The sequence below is a fragment of the Daldinia caldariorum genome (assembly GCF_022478825.1).
Source record: "Daldinia caldariorum strain CBS 122874 unplaced genomic scaffold F4812scaffold_18, whole genome shotgun sequence".
Taxonomy (NCBI): Eukaryota; Fungi; Ascomycota; class Sordariomycetes; order Xylariales; family Hypoxylaceae; genus Daldinia; species Daldinia caldariorum.
Window position 1 is genome coordinate 379,514 of NW_025953054.1, and position 14,807 is coordinate 394,320.

Genomic DNA, 14,807 nt, shown 5'->3' on the forward strand with positions numbered 1-14,807 from the left:
GCCGCATGCATCTCCATCTTCGTCGTTTCTTACGTCGGCGGTATTTTTAGTTACTCATCAAGGATGATGGGTTTTTGCGTCCCGCATAGAAGAATGGCAAGGTATGACAAGTGGGAATAGTTCGGGTGCATTGTTCGTCTATCTATTCTATCTGGTGTCTGCGCTGTGCGTTTTGTTTTGTTTTGTTTCGTTCCGTCTGGCAGGATCAAGACTAGGAGTGGAAAGGCGAGTCGAGACGAGGCAAAGGAAAGAAAAGCAAAAGAAAGCAAATCGGGTAAACGGGACAGAGAGAGAAAGGGAGAGAGTGACGGAGGGGATTGTCTTATGCCACGCCATGTTTGATGCCATGACGTGCCATGATAAAAATGCGTTGTTCGCGTCTGTTGATCGCATATTTGTGCGTTTCTTCTTTTTTTCGGATGCTAAACAAAAGTCCTGTTAGTTAGGAGTTTGTGGACCGGGTCGGGCACTTCCCCCTATTTTCTCTCTTCTGTGTTTTTGTCGTTTTATGTTTTCTCTTCTTTCTTTCTTTTTTTTTTTTTTTTTTTTTTTCCGATTTCACACGTCTGTCGGATGAAAAGGGAGGGGAGGGGAAGAGGAGGACCCATGCTAGGCCTAGCATTATTGGCACAGTCTTCTCCCCCTTTACGGATCGCCTATTTCTTTTGCGAGGCTGAGCCGTATAACGGGCAACCAACCCCAACACCCAACCCCCCCTTTTTGTCCCTGGTCTGCTTACTGCATTGCGAGGAGGTAGCCAGATAGGACAACGGATATTGTTCACATAGACGTCGGGATAATGAATGCGAAAATGATTTCTAATAATTGCTCGTGCTTGAATGACCTTTTCCATACGAGATATACTAATTAGCTGCATTGTGACGTCTAACTGAGGTTGAATTGTCAAAACAAGGTCATATTAAACAGACAACTCGCGGATATACTGTAATTATCGCATCCATTCTCTAGCTGTACCATCATCACATATCTCTCTCACAAGCGCTACTAACAAATAAACCATCTCCCTTGAGTTCAACTTCACTTCTTGAAAACCTGCTGCCCTAACCTCTCAATATCCCTCCCCTCGGGCGTGTTCCTCCCCGCAGCTTCCAGAAGGCGAGTCCAAGCGTCGGCGTCCTTGGCCTTGACAGCCTCCTCGGCGGCCTTGACGCGCAACCCGCACTTCTCGTACATGGTGATGGACGCGCCCGGCTCCAGGTTCGTGCACTTGGGGATGAAGGACGCCGCGAGGCGCGGGTTGCCCGCTTGCAGGATCTGGTTGAAGAACGGCTAAGGAGGGAAAAGATAAAAATTAGTGATAAGTGAAAGAAGAGGGGAGGGGAGGGGATGATATGAGAGGAAAAGAAAGAAAAGGAAATATCAGCTTCCTTACCTCCCAGCCAATCGGGCTCTTCCTACTCTTAGCAATATCCTCGATTTCGTTCCAGTCGCGCTTCGCAACAAGGGCTCGGAGTCTACGAAGCCGGAGTTCTTATTAGCTACCATTTCTCGCATAACAACACCACACCACGATTAGATAGATAAATAAAGACACGAAAACGACAAAAAAAAAAAAAACTCACCGGATCCACCAAGCCACTCTCTCAGGGACTTTGAACTCGCTCTGGATCTTCTTCGCCTTATTATGGTACCCGAGGCGTATCAGCTTGAACAGGGTCTCGTTGACGCTCAGGCCGGTAAACGTGTCGGTGAGGTCGCGGTCGAGGGCCTCCTGGGTGCGTAGGAGCTGGGCGGCCTCCTTGAGGGCCGCGAGCTCGAAGTGGTTCTCCTTGGCGTCGGCGAGCAGCTTGGCGGCGAGCGCGATCTTGTCGCCGGCCGTGCGCGCGTCCGGCTGCCGCAGCGCCTCGCCGACGAACACGCCCGCGCCGTCGACCCGCCGGTCGTCCTGGTAGTACAGGTCCTTGAGGAGCGCGCTGTCGTCCTCCAGCGCGGCCGAGGACTCGACGAGCGCGGTGGCCGTCGGCCGTGCGTTGATCACGCGGAAGAAGGACGCCAGCGGGAGCTTCTTCTTCAGGTGCAGCAGCACGAAGAGGATCAAGTCAGAGTCGCCACTCTCGATGGCCTTGTCGAGCGCGATCTCGTCTTCTTCCATGCTTAAGAGGAGCGGAACTTGTCTCCCCGCGCGAGGCTCGTGGTTTAGCAGTTCCGTAGCTAGCCGGCCGCGACCCTCGTCGTAAGCGGCGCGGGCGATAGCCTCGAAGGAAATGCCCGGCTTGCCCGAAAGCTTTTCCACCACCATTCGGCAGATGGTCTCTTCGTCTTCTGTACCGATTCGGACCTTTGCAGAGGCCCAGTGGACGAATATGCGGTCCGTAGGTAAGCGCAGGTACCCGGCAATCCGTAGAGCTAGTAGGTATTCATGACGGTTTATGAGCCTTTGAATTAGTCCTTCGGGTGTGAGGCGTTGGTATTGTTCGTAGGATAGTGGCAAGCCGACTTCGTAATAGCGCACAGCATTGATTACTCGTAGCGTCTCGCACATGTCAACGAAGTCATCACTATTGTATATATCTAGTACTGACTTGCCGAAGGAGGCAGCTTTTAATAGTTGCTTCTGCCAATAAACATTGAACTCGTGTCCAGCAACAGCAACACACGTATCGACTGCTTCAACCAGATTTGGCCTTATAAGTTGGATATTGTCATCAGCTTTTGGTGACTGGTTCTCGAGCTGTTCCACAGCATCAAGTAAAACAGACGCTGGCGACTCGCTACCGAGACGGAACACTTCATCCGTAACGTCTGGCACTTTTTGAAGGAAATCGCATACATCGTTCGTGATAAGCCGCACACCGTCGTGATCTATCATAGGTTAGAAACTGCTAGGACAACACGGGATTTTCATAACCGACCTGCAATTACGTGGACGCGGCCTTCGTAAACAAAACTCGCCGCGGCGTTATTGGGTCCCACAACGTTCACTTCATCTTCCCATGCGATGACAACAGCATCGTTACCGCACCATTCTAAATATTTGGGCGTGAGCTGGGACTTGGAATCATGCTCACTTAAACGGCTCTGGAAATCAGCCGTGATGACATGGGCCTTGCCATCCGAAGCATAGAGAGCCGCGAACTTTCCGTTCGGGGACACACTGATGTGCGAAAATGGACCAATATCAAGGAATCGATCTTCGCATTCCGTTTTATCCACCACGTAAACCGTTTTACCAATGCTTAACAGCACTTCCACGGACCTAGACAGCGCGAAGCTTGGGGAAATGATGGCCCAAGCGTGAACTTCTCCCTCAGGCGGGGATGCGAGGGCTTTTGGCCGGGGCTCATCGTATGAGGACACAGAGATGAGGATATTATTAGTAAGTAAAGCCACCATGCCGTGGTCGTAGAACCGACATGAGTGGACGCCGAAATCTTCGGCTTCACGACCGAGGGAGAATTGTGTAAAATCACCCTGCAAATTGTAATAACATCTCACGGTCCCATCGTAGCTGACAACTAGGAGTTTCTCGTCTTCTGACCAGCCAAGACCTTTGATGGAGCCCTTATCCCAAGAAATGCTCTTCAGCAGCTTGCCAGCGCAGCTGTATACGTCAATACTAGGCTTTGACGATTTTGAAGGCTGGTAAGATATGATTTTAGTGTCGTCTCGACATATTGCTATCCGACGTTAGTGAAATTCGATATTTTGTGAGAGTTAATATGCTACGCGGTGTACAAGCTTGTCTTATACAACCGACCTTGAAGGGCGAGATGAGCTTAAAGAAATCATTTCAGATTCACAATGTTAGATAGACAGCGAGCTCTTGATATTTCTCATAGAATTATGGAAAAGAAAGAAAGGAAAAAAAAGAAAGAAAAATCTGAATGAAAAGCGACTTACCTACAGCGCCGCCGTACGGGGCACCAGCAACGATATAATTATCCAGGTCAAGATCCTGGTCGAATATCGCGGTATACAACTGGGTCTTGCGGTAAAACCTATCTCCCACTCTTTCCCACCCGGCGGTCGGATGCGTCGCCTCCATAGTTATTTCACTTCATCATCCCAGTACCGAAACCAAGTAAGTCAAAATCTGTCCTTTAAGAACTTGAGAGTGCAGTACCTATGTATTGTATAAATGATGGAAGCTGGAGGTAAAGGCTGGTACCTGGGAGCTTGGGAAATAACACCGGGTAAAGTTCGGATTACAAGGTACCTACCTCTTACTATGTACATTACATGTAGGTACGTACGTAATTGCATCTAACGGTTTGGATCTTCACATGCACGGCTCTGAGCAGCTAAAAATAAGACAATTTGGTTTGTGATCTCATCTAGAGTAGAGACTGGATTCCAAAGTTCTTTTTTTTTTTTTTTCCTCGGAGGTTAACCATCTACGAATATTGAACGCGTTTTCAATCAGCAAATAGTAAGACACCCCACAACCTACCTAGGGTAAGGAAGCTATTACGATTCCTAAAACGCTTCATCATCTGAGATACCTAGGTAGATAAACTTGCAAGATACCCGATAAGCATGTTGTGAAATACTTGATTTATTCTCATTTGTTAGGCCTATGGGGACTTAGGTACTACCTCAGGTAACTATCCTCTCTACGAGGCTATGACGTTGCTCTATTTGAAATAGTCTAACCCTCAAGCGTCCAAGTAAGGTACCTAGTATTTTAACCTAGGATAGGAGAGCTTGGTTCTATGACTAAGTCGAGACGCATCACGATGAGCTTCGCAGCGACGTCTGTCTTTATATTCTCAATAATTACTGAAATATCGTTAGACCCGGATCACAACACGGCTGTAAAGGTAGCAACTTACTTATACGCCTCTTTTTAAATCATATGGGGGGCTGGAATAATATGATCCAGCCCGCCGGTAATGAATGCTCTTCGCCTTCCTAAAACACCAGAGCATCTTTAGGGGTATCCAGTAGGTGTAACACTTCGTGCATACTATGCTATGTGCAGTGGAGATAAGACTCCCCCATCTCAAATATTCATCCCTGATTCTTGCGGCCATATCGCTTTTCCATCATTTTCTTGTAATGGCCCTTCTTACCGCTCTTCTTTACCTCTTGGATCTGGCCATACTTGCTCTTGAATTTGCGAGTGGCATCCTCAGTCTCCAGGACTTCCTCGAGAAGAGTACGCTTCCTCTCCTTCTTGGTCAATCTGGCGTTGAAGAAGTCGGTGGGACCTTCAACTATAGTCCCAACCGACGAGAACTGAGGTACGAGGGCCCTTGTGTTGTCCTTGCGATAGAATCGCTTGGAGTCTAGAACATCACGCATACGTAATAACTGTAGATCTTTTTTAAGTTCGGGGGTAAGATCAGTCCGGGGAAGATTAAACCACGAAGGTCCAGCATCTGCCTTAACAGCCTGAGAACTAGTCAGCAAAGCGCTTTTACAGAAGCCGAAACGAATATTGGAAGCAGGATAAAAGAGTCAGAGTAACTATGATATAGATCTATCATTCTGGCGTAGTGGCATAACCCATAACGGGAACAGCCACTACTTCAATTAAATTGGGATATTAATTTCATCATGAAAGGGTCGTGCCGATAGCAACGCAGATAAACCAAGGAATTCAAGTGCGACGTACCATTTCTTTTTTAGATTTTCGAACCTCGGGCACTCTTACCGACAACTCTTCGGACTTGGATTTGTCCTTGGAAGAGACTAGAGATGCTACCTTTGGCGCTGAGGAGTCTGGTTGGGAGGCCTTCACGACATCCGTCTTGTTGGGTACGGCGACAGCTTTTTCATCTTGTCCCCGTTGTTTTGTTTTTAATCTTTTCTCAGCTTCTCGAAGAAGCTGTTCGATCTGGTCATCGGAAAGACTTTTCACATTTACTGTTTCTGCCATGGTGGGCAACAGCGCAAATTATTGATAGGATGATCAGTCCTCAAAGTTTGAGAAGATAAAAAAAATAAAAATAAAAAAAAGTTGGAGCTCCATTCACGAAATAAAATTTCAACGGATTAGTTCGGTTTGTGGCTAAATTAGGTGGCCGGTGCGTGCAATGTGGCTAGTGTCACAAAGGTTATATACATGTACGAAGTACATCGTACATCAATTTACCACTTGAGTAATCGCACTGTACCTAGGTACCTCGGACTTTGCGGTGTTAGTTGGTTGGCCGAGGTATTGTATGACAAGGTGGTAACACAGCCTATCCATAACAGCAGACCAGACTTACCCGTCAAAGACTTCCGGCAGCACACCATCTTCTGATCCCTGCAGCCACCCCCAACCTGCCCTAGCCTGCCTGCCTGCTTAATACGTAGAGTCTCTAGCTGTCTAGGTAGCTGATATTGAGTTTGCGCCTTCTGAAGTCGGCGGTCGCTGATGCCCAACCATAGTGCCAGCGCATTGATTTCGTATCGAGGCTGCCCAGTTTTCGCAGCCAGCCCTACCAACGTATAAGCACATCGAAGATCTAAGCATTTCTAGAAAATCCATTAACGTCATTGCCCAATCCCGACCAACGCATACATAGAGCTAATTTATTAGCTTTGGGTTGTGAATCAGATCATTCTAATACATAATACAGTACAGTACATATCACATATCGTACCTACCTGTATACATCTGCCTATACCTACCTCAATCCATACATCCATACATGTACCTAAGTATGAACTTACATACTGATAAGGTACCTACCTGCACATACATACATAACACACGTTCATAAAAAGTTCACAGTCATAAAACATTCCATCCAAGTTCAACCTCTTTTTTTTATTGTTTTTTCTTCTTCTTCTCTTCCATTACTTCTATTTGTATTCATTTGAACTCAAACCCGACTTGTTGGAAAGAAACTCCGGGAAGAAGTAAATAAAACATTTTGAGTGGACGGGACGGCGGAATACCTTAAAATTCAAGTTCAAGTTCAAGCTCAAGCTCAAGTTCAGGCTCAAGTTTAAGGTCTTGACCAGGAACCGAGCTCGTCGAGTTAAAGAGAAAAGAAAAACAAAAATAGTGGGCATCTCGGAGCGAGCCGCAAAGGTAAGCAAGCTTTTCCAGGCTTCATGGATTAAAAAAAGAAAAAAAAAGGAAGAAAAAACGGGAACGAATAATAATCGAAGAAGCTGACCAAGAAGTAAAAAAGTGAAAAAGATACACACCCATTTACAACCATTTACACACCATTTCTCGACCAAAATCGCACAAACAGCTTTTCCTAAAGTCAAAACCATCGCCCAATCAATCCTCTCTCTTCGAAACCTAGTCACCTTCTTAGTCACCTTCCTAGTTACCTCCTAGTCATTCTCCCGCCCCCAACCTCCCGTCGGGCCAATCAATATCTCCAATCCCAAAGGGTCTGACTTAGAAAATATACTTCTTGTTACATCACCACGCGCACCAAAGCTTCGATCTGGGGCTCTGTGTAAACAACACAAACAAGCCCTCTAATTTTTTTTTCTCCGCCGTCGGGAGCCTATCTACGTACGGTGATACTTAGCAGCGTTCTCGGCAAACGAACAAGGACCACTCGATAAAAAAAAAAGATCATTGCTATCTTTAGGGTCGGGCGCGTGCGTGCAATACAATACCATCGCGCAACGACTTTTAGTTTGCCTGTCTGCTCCGGTTAGGACTTGTTGTGTTTATTTCGCGCGCCTTTTTTGAAACACTCGGCGTAGTTCTACTTGCGTCCTTGAGGTTGTAAAACCAGTTGCGCAATTTCTCCAAACCCAAATACCATGGATCAATCCTCATCAAATCACCCTCAGTCGTCGAGGGGAGGAGGCGGTGGAGGGGCTCCTGGATATGATATATCCCACGGAGGTCACTATGGTAAGTACCTCTCGATTGCACTCGTTTGTTGCGAGTTGCCTTTTCTTCGTGCGACGTCGCTAATCATCTCTCCTTCTAGGTGCCAGTGCAGCAGTAAGTCCCACCATTCTTCCCCTCTCCCCTCTCCCGTTTCCCGTTTCCCGTCTCCGGTCTCATCTTCCATCCTCGACTCCCGCCTCTCGTCTCTTGTTACTGATCCTTCTCTCCTCTCCTTTCCTGCGCTTCTAAGAACTATGGGATCCTTCTTCCCCATATTGATATTTATTATAATCCTGTTTGACTAACATAGTCTATCTAGCTTGCTAATTCCGGTTTTGCACCCGCCGAGCTCTACACGGGACCTTGGGCCAATGTTCACCAGGGTTTACATGGCCAGTACAAAGATATCCTAACGACCTACTGGCAAAATACCATCAACCACCTCGAATCAGACCAGCATGACTACAAACTACACCAACTACCTCTTGCTCGAATCAAGAAGGTCATGAAAGCCGATCCCGAGGTCAAGATGATCTCCGCCGAAGCCCCCATCTTATTTGCGAAGGGGTGCGATATATTTATCACCGAGCTTACAATGAGGGCGTGGATTCATGCGGAAGAGAACAAGAGGCGAACATTACAGCGATCCGACATCGCCTCCGCCCTCGCCAAGAGCGACATGTTCGATTTCTTAATCGACATTGTTCCGCGCGAAGAGGCGAGTCACGCTAAGCGCGCTAACCCCGCCCAGGCGCAACAGTCTCAAGGCGGCGTGCCGCCCGCAGCCGGTAACCACATGCCGGGATCGCACGGGATGCCCGGAGCTAACCACATGGCCCCCGGCGACTACGGCATGGGCAGCCACGCGATGGGGTCCGACCAGGAATACCGCGGACCGCCCATGTATAACCAAGTCCAGACCGGTCCCGGTCCTTACAGCCAACAGCCCCCCCAAGCCATATACGGAGACATGGAAGGAATGTACGGCTACCCGGGCATGCCCCAGCAGCCGTAGGAGGTTAGCGGGGCGCCCCAGGAGCATGAACAGGACGATAATTGCACCAACACCAAAGTTAAACGAGTTTACGGTGAGCCCTAGGATGGTGAGTTCCGAAACGAGGGATCTCGTCGTTTTATAGATCCATTTTACAACTACTTGGGATTTTGAGAATTTTGCGGGGGAAGGGGGGCTGAAGGTGAAGATGGATGGGAAATATAGGATCGGGAAAGGAGCGAGCGAGGGATGGGGATGGGGATGGGAAACAGTATCATACAAATTACAGAAACGACGATCCGTGAATATTACAACAACCTACTACTACAACTACTAGGCGACAGACACAACGTTCTTCCTTTTCTTTTCCTTTTCAACAGTACGGCGTAGGGGATTTATAGGTCAGACACACTGGTTTTCTCTCTCTATCTGCTGTTCATTTACAGCGTTGTTTAGCGCAACGAAATGCAAATTCATTTTATACACGCTCTCAGGTATCTTATCATCTGATACACGCGCGCCCCTCCATAATGTGATGTGATGTGATGTGCGATGCGATGTGGAATAACATCAAGTTAATGCGGTGGTGGTGGTAATGACACGCACATTTCGTCCGAACTCCTTTTATTTCGTACCGAATCGCGACGACAGGTTCGAGGAGAAATTGGCGAATCGCTGGGCCGTCTGGCCGGGACCCGAGATCTGCTGGGTAAGCCTATTTTTGGGGGGGAGGGAGTTTGTACGTTAGCAACGATGCCATGCGAATCGTAACGATTAATAGTGAACGAAGAAAACACAGGAGATGAATAAACAAATAAAAGGGAAAAAAAGAAGAAAAAAACACATACTTCTCCAATAAGGTCGGGCCGCTGATGGCGTCCACGCGGCCGTACTTCTTGTTCCGGGTCGAGATGTCGAAGAACTCGTCCGTGTTGTCGGACTGCAGCAGCTGGATGGTCTGCTCCAGCTCGTCGAGGTTGGACCGTAGCATGAAGCCGTTCTCGAGGCCGTCGACGAAGGTGGTCAGATGCTCGACGTCCATGGCCAGCGCGGCGACGCCGTTCGGGTTGATCTTCTTGACGTCGGGGGAGAGCGGGAGGGCCTGCGAGTTAATTATCCTGTGTTAGAATTGCATACAACTCGATACGATGATGAGGCTGGGATTGAGATGGAGAGGTTATGTTATGTTATGCTACTGACGAGAATCTTGTTCGCCGCGTGGCTGAGCGCGTCGAAGTATATAAGCTCCTTGATCTCCCTGGGTAGTCCCAACAGCGTCGAGTTCATGATGTTGGAGAGGTATCTGGTCAGAGTCTGCATGTAGTTACTTGGTTCCGTGGGTTTGTTATACGCCGTCCAGTCGTACTCGGCAGTCTCGACCAAGTCGTCGATTTTGGAGTTCACGAGCTCGAAGATGCGTTTCTCGGCCGTCTTCTTGTTCTCCCTAAACTGCTCGGTGGCCGCCAAGGTCAAGGGTCCGCCGGCAGACCCCGAGGACCGGGCTCGGATTAGGAGTTGCTCCAGCTCCTGGCAGGCGATCTCGAAATGCTCCAAGTTGATCAGGATTTGCACTATCTGGCCGAGATACTGCGAGCTGAGCCTCTCTACCAGAGATTGGCACACTTTCTCCGTGAGAAGTTCGTCGAGCGACTTGCGCAGCGTATCGTCGATCTTATTCGGATGTTGGAAATGGTCATCCGAGAAGAAATAGAATTGGTTAAGGAAGTTCCTGATGTCAATACAACACAACGGATACATTTGAGAGAAGGGCAGAACGCATGGAAACCTGTGCCAGTTAGGTCGTGATCTAGTGAAAGACATATCAGAGACTTACGTGAGCTCCTCGATAGGTTTATCCGGAGTAAACCAGCTGACATTAGCAACTTTCTCATATTCTTCTCTAGTGTTGATGGCCATCGGCATGTAATCATCAGTAGATACAATCTTCGGAGATAGTTAGTAAACCACTGTCTTCCTCGCAATAGACGAGTACGAACCTCTTGAAAGTCATCGCTGAATCTTTTCTTCAGCATTTCGGCATATCTATCAAAGAGATCGACCAAAAACTCGTCTAGTCTTGAAACGGAGTATCCCCATCCCTAGAAAGAGTGTTAACTCGGTATTTGAATATGGGAAACTACTCTGCTAACCTCCATTGTGAGGATGAAGAGATCGATTCTTCCCTTGGTGTTCAAAAGAACTTGGGCATCGTTGATATCGCTTAACGCCTTGTTCGTTAGAGATATTGCCGTAGAACACATCGAATCCCACAGTTCCTCGACCTGGAAATGTCAGTGTTATCAAACCAATGAGCATCTGACCGATCTTACATCGATAGCTGTGCGCAGCTGGGGAACCTGTCTCATCGTTGCCTTTTCGATAATGGCAAACCCAGCAATACCTTCCAACAAACTGCTCAGCGACGACTCGTCATCGGTAATTAAGCTCACAGAGCTCGGTAGAAGTAATTCTTTTTGTCGTCGTCTTGTAGCGGCGTATTCCGACCGAAACTTGTCGCTCTGTCCCAACGCCTCGTGGATATGCAGAGCTTCGAAAAGGGGTGTGAAATCAACCTTTAGCTCCTCGTTGTCTAGCACGTCAAAATCCTCGCTCTCATCGAAGACCAGCTCGATGGCAGAGTTCAGCTTAAATTTATTCAAAAACTCGTCTTTCTCCGCTCTCTCTCGTTGTCGTGTCCGGCGCATCTCGGTATGATAGAATGCCACCTCTCCAAGGAACTGCGACGTTTCTCTAATTCGGAATAGCCAAGTGTTGAGATCTGTCATGACTGCCTCGGAGATGGTTTTCTGTGATGCGGGTATGGATTTCTGTATCAAGTTGGCGAGTTGGTGTTGGGTGGCATAGTTGTTCTGTATTATCGGAATGAGGAATTCGTTCTGGAGGTCCTCGAGGGACTTGAGCGCGGCGTAGTACCCTTTTTTGCGAATAAGCTCATGGGCGTTGTTGACGGCGTGTAAGATCTTCAGAGATTCTTTCAGAGCGTCTGATACATCCGAGATATTTTCTCTAACAGCTCGTGTGTTGACCAATGCCTGTTTCTGCTGCGCTAACTTCTCCGTACTAGCTTGAATAGACTGGTTCAACTCGAGGATGTCGGCCGTCAAAGCAACAGTCCGCTCGCGAACATTTTGGAGATGGTTGACGGAGTCCAGGAACTCCTCGTGCTTTGTCAAACCTATCCTTTCGATCTCGGTCTCCCGGTCTTCGGCATACTGCGATAGATTCTGCGTTAGGGTAAGCGCTCGACCGGTCGCCGTCGCATCTTTCAAAACGGGTATCAGTTGATCGAGGAATTCGGTGTCTGAGGTAGATAAGATGATCTGTTGGACGGCGGAGCTGTAGTCATCGTAGTTTTGTACCCTTCGCGGCATTCTTGCGGTAGGAAAAAGCCCGGTCGCATCACAACGCGGCCAGGGAAACCGTATAGATCAGAGGTCGTTCAGCAGCGGAGAATGCTTATAGGACAAGGGCAAGCCCTCATTGTTGGATCGTAATCTCGGTACTTCAATCAATTCGTTTTCGTTCTTGGATATAAAGCGATTGTGTATATTTGATGTGTTCGCGGGAAGATGACGCGGAACAGCTACATACATGTATGTACCAGTAATGATGCCTGGAGGTGTCCCTGCATGTGATACATGTAAGCCTTGTTCATTCAGCCCCACCGCCACTACCCCATCCCCTAAATGCGCTGATGTTCAATGTTGCTTCAGTGTTTCAACGCTAGGCCCACTTCCCCATATCAACTGTGGCTTTCCATCTGTGGCGCATAACTTCATCTTATCATCAAGCCCCTATTTTTGTCTTCTCGAAGTCGAAACAGTTCAACATATCCAAGTACTTGACAGCCATTTCAAATCAAGCTCATAATGTAATGACATATAGTGACCAATATACGGCCTATTTATCTATCGTCATATAATTAGTAGCGTAGACGAGGAATATGCTACTCCTTCTTTCTTCATCTCACGAGAGATGCCAAATGCCGAACAGTCATCTAAATCCATAGCCTTGGTCTTCGAACATCACCAGCACCGTACCAGATATAAGGTCGCTCAAATATCTAATCGAAGAACATAGAATAATGCACCACTCATGAGAATATAACAGTATGATTAAATGCGGTTGTTAGGTTAATCCCATTTTTTAAGACATACCCCTTTTTACTATTTTATGTTTACGTTGAGATCGACATTGTTGGGATTTTCAAAAACAAAACTTTACTAACAGGAAGTAGGAAATCCTTACTTGATTTCCGATTTTCGATTGCTAGACAATCCCAACACCCAGAAGCCTTCCCATGATCGTTACCATGCCATCATTCTGGTTACTCCTAAACACTCCAGAGTAAGGCTGCGATTGAGCAAACATTTTAGATCTTTCCACATTGAGAGTGTGGAAAGATATTTTTTCAGGGCTAAGATTTTAACTGATCAAGGGGAACCAGTACTGTAGGTTTGATTTATTCGTGATCACAGTCTAAAGTCTATTAAGCAAATGGCACGTTTAGGAAGGGGGACATGTGGGTCGGATTTGTAGTGCAAACACCAACGATACTCCAATGGTGTAAGTACCAGGTAGGTAGGGAAATATACTTCAGACTAATTTGCTCAAAGTACATTGGACATTGGTTTATGGTTTAGGTATCTGCGTAGAAAAATGCTCGTCTGGACGTGGAGGTAATTTCAGCCAGTGCGAACGCTGTTTGATAATATATGCCTGACAATACGGTAGTCGCGTCTGGTCTAGACCAATTGCACTTTGACTAGATTACCTAAAGTTATTGGCGCAGCGCAAACAGGCGCATGCAGCAATATCTTTACTTATAGCAGGCCAATGGCGTGCTCAATAGAGGCAGGTTCTACGGTGTAAAGTACTTAGGTCGTGTAGAATAATGCAGGTACATACCTACTTACATATACAATCTGAAACCAGCACCTTCTACACGAACGGCGAACCTTACGTAGGTAATCACGTACTGGAAGCAACGGGTCTAACGCGCTTTCCTAATCACTATTTAATCAAAAATTATTCGTGGCAGATCTTTTCTACTTAATCACACATTTTCGTACAAATTCTCTCGTTCTCCCACCTTTCCTCCCACCTCTCTTTCGACGACCAACCTACTTTAGGTACATATAACCTTCTCAATCCACTCACATACCCTTTCCACCTTGGACCATTGTCACGTCTTGGGGTCAATCTGGATTTCATCAGTTACACGCCATCGTTCCGAACTTCTTGTCCTTGGGGAAAGTCGTTGACCTTGGAACGGTATTTCGTCCAGAACCTTCTTGACACATTCAGACCCCATCCACGACATTCTTCAGTCTTTTTTATATTGGCGCGGATAGGAACTTTACAGATCACTTAGACCTCGATTGAGATTAACGGTAAGCCTGATTGATAACTTCGTTATATACCGACTAATATCTTCACCCGGCAGTTTTGCACTCAGTTGATGCGTCTATCACGTTGTTCATTTCGCGTCCGCTAGCCGACATCTCCGTTTCGTATAGTATAGCGACAATATCCCATTCACCCTATGTGTGTATGGTTCGAAACCCAGATCTTAAATTGACCCTACAATTCTACAATTCCATTGACTTTAGGCCATTTCAATTTTCCTTCTCTAGGAACAATTTGAAGATTTCATATCCTATCTTTTTCTGCCCACAGTCCCGAGTTTCTTAGAAACTATAAATTCAGAGTGAGTCTTATCTTTTTAAAGCGTCAATTATCTCGTGCTGCTTGGTATGGTACCCACATACCTCATTCATCGATAAGCTTCGTTTCCATTGTGGCATTGCCACGCACCGGGATCCAGCAGGTGAAGAGAGGTTCATAAAGACGCATTCTTATATCGTCTGGAATAACTACTCTCTTTCAGACATCTAAGTTGAGTCGTCATTTCCAGTTTGCCGCCCCTCTCTTCCAAATATACTGCAAGTCCTTCGCCCCCAATATCCTCATGTCACAATTGCTCCTCCTTTCCCATTACACACATGGCATGTTCAATACCTACCACCTTGA

At 47.1% G+C, this 14,807-nt stretch overlaps 4 protein-coding genes across 4 annotated transcripts; 1 reads left to right on the forward strand and 3 right to left on the reverse strand.

The window, feature by feature from the left end:
• Positions 1 to 826: 826 nt before the first annotated feature.
• On the reverse strand, positions 827 to 4,102 carry F4812DRAFT_441849 (vacuolar protein sorting-associated protein 16). The gene is made up of 5 exons (XM_047935264.1): positions 3,862 to 4,102; positions 2,874 to 3,638; positions 1,584 to 2,823; positions 1,394 to 1,475; positions 827 to 1,290 (listed from the first exon to the last, which is right to left on the reverse strand). Exons 1-5 carry the CDS (start codon positions 4,004 to 4,006, stop codon positions 1,039 to 1,041), a joined length of 2,484 nt encoding a protein of 827 aa, XP_047787056.1. The 5' UTR covers positions 4,007 to 4,102; the 3' UTR covers positions 827 to 1,038.
• Positions 4,103 to 4,439: 337 nt separating this feature from the next.
• F4812DRAFT_441852 (Fcf2-domain-containing protein) lies at positions 4,440 to 5,922 on the reverse strand. Its single transcript, XM_047935265.1, has 3 exons — positions 5,579 to 5,922; positions 4,794 to 5,355; positions 4,440 to 4,740 (listed from the first exon to the last, which is right to left on the reverse strand). The coding sequence occupies exons 1-2, from the start codon at positions 5,840 to 5,842 to the stop codon at positions 4,972 to 4,974; spliced, it is 648 nt and encodes a 215-aa protein (XP_047787057.1). The 5' UTR covers positions 5,843 to 5,922; the 3' UTR covers positions 4,440 to 4,740; positions 4,794 to 4,971.
• A 1,511-nt stretch (positions 5,923 to 7,433) lies between these two features.
• F4812DRAFT_152727 (histone-fold-containing protein) lies at positions 7,434 to 9,200 on the forward strand. The gene is made up of 3 exons (XM_047929739.1): positions 7,434 to 7,780; positions 7,860 to 7,873; positions 8,079 to 9,200. Exons 1-3 carry the CDS (start codon positions 7,687 to 7,689, stop codon positions 8,772 to 8,774), a joined length of 804 nt encoding a protein of 267 aa, XP_047787058.1. The 5' UTR covers positions 7,434 to 7,686; the 3' UTR covers positions 8,775 to 9,200.
• On the reverse strand, positions 9,076 to 12,413 carry F4812DRAFT_152713 (exocyst complex subunit Sec15-like protein). Its single transcript, XM_047929738.1, has 7 exons — positions 11,084 to 12,413; positions 10,904 to 11,035; positions 10,751 to 10,852; positions 10,588 to 10,697; positions 9,954 to 10,539; positions 9,602 to 9,855; positions 9,076 to 9,468 (listed from the first exon to the last, which is right to left on the reverse strand). Exons 1-7 carry the CDS (start codon positions 12,143 to 12,145, stop codon positions 9,378 to 9,380), a joined length of 2,337 nt encoding a protein of 778 aa, XP_047787059.1. The 5' UTR covers positions 12,146 to 12,413; the 3' UTR covers positions 9,076 to 9,377.
• Between the last annotated feature and the right edge of the window lie 2,394 nt (positions 12,414 to 14,807).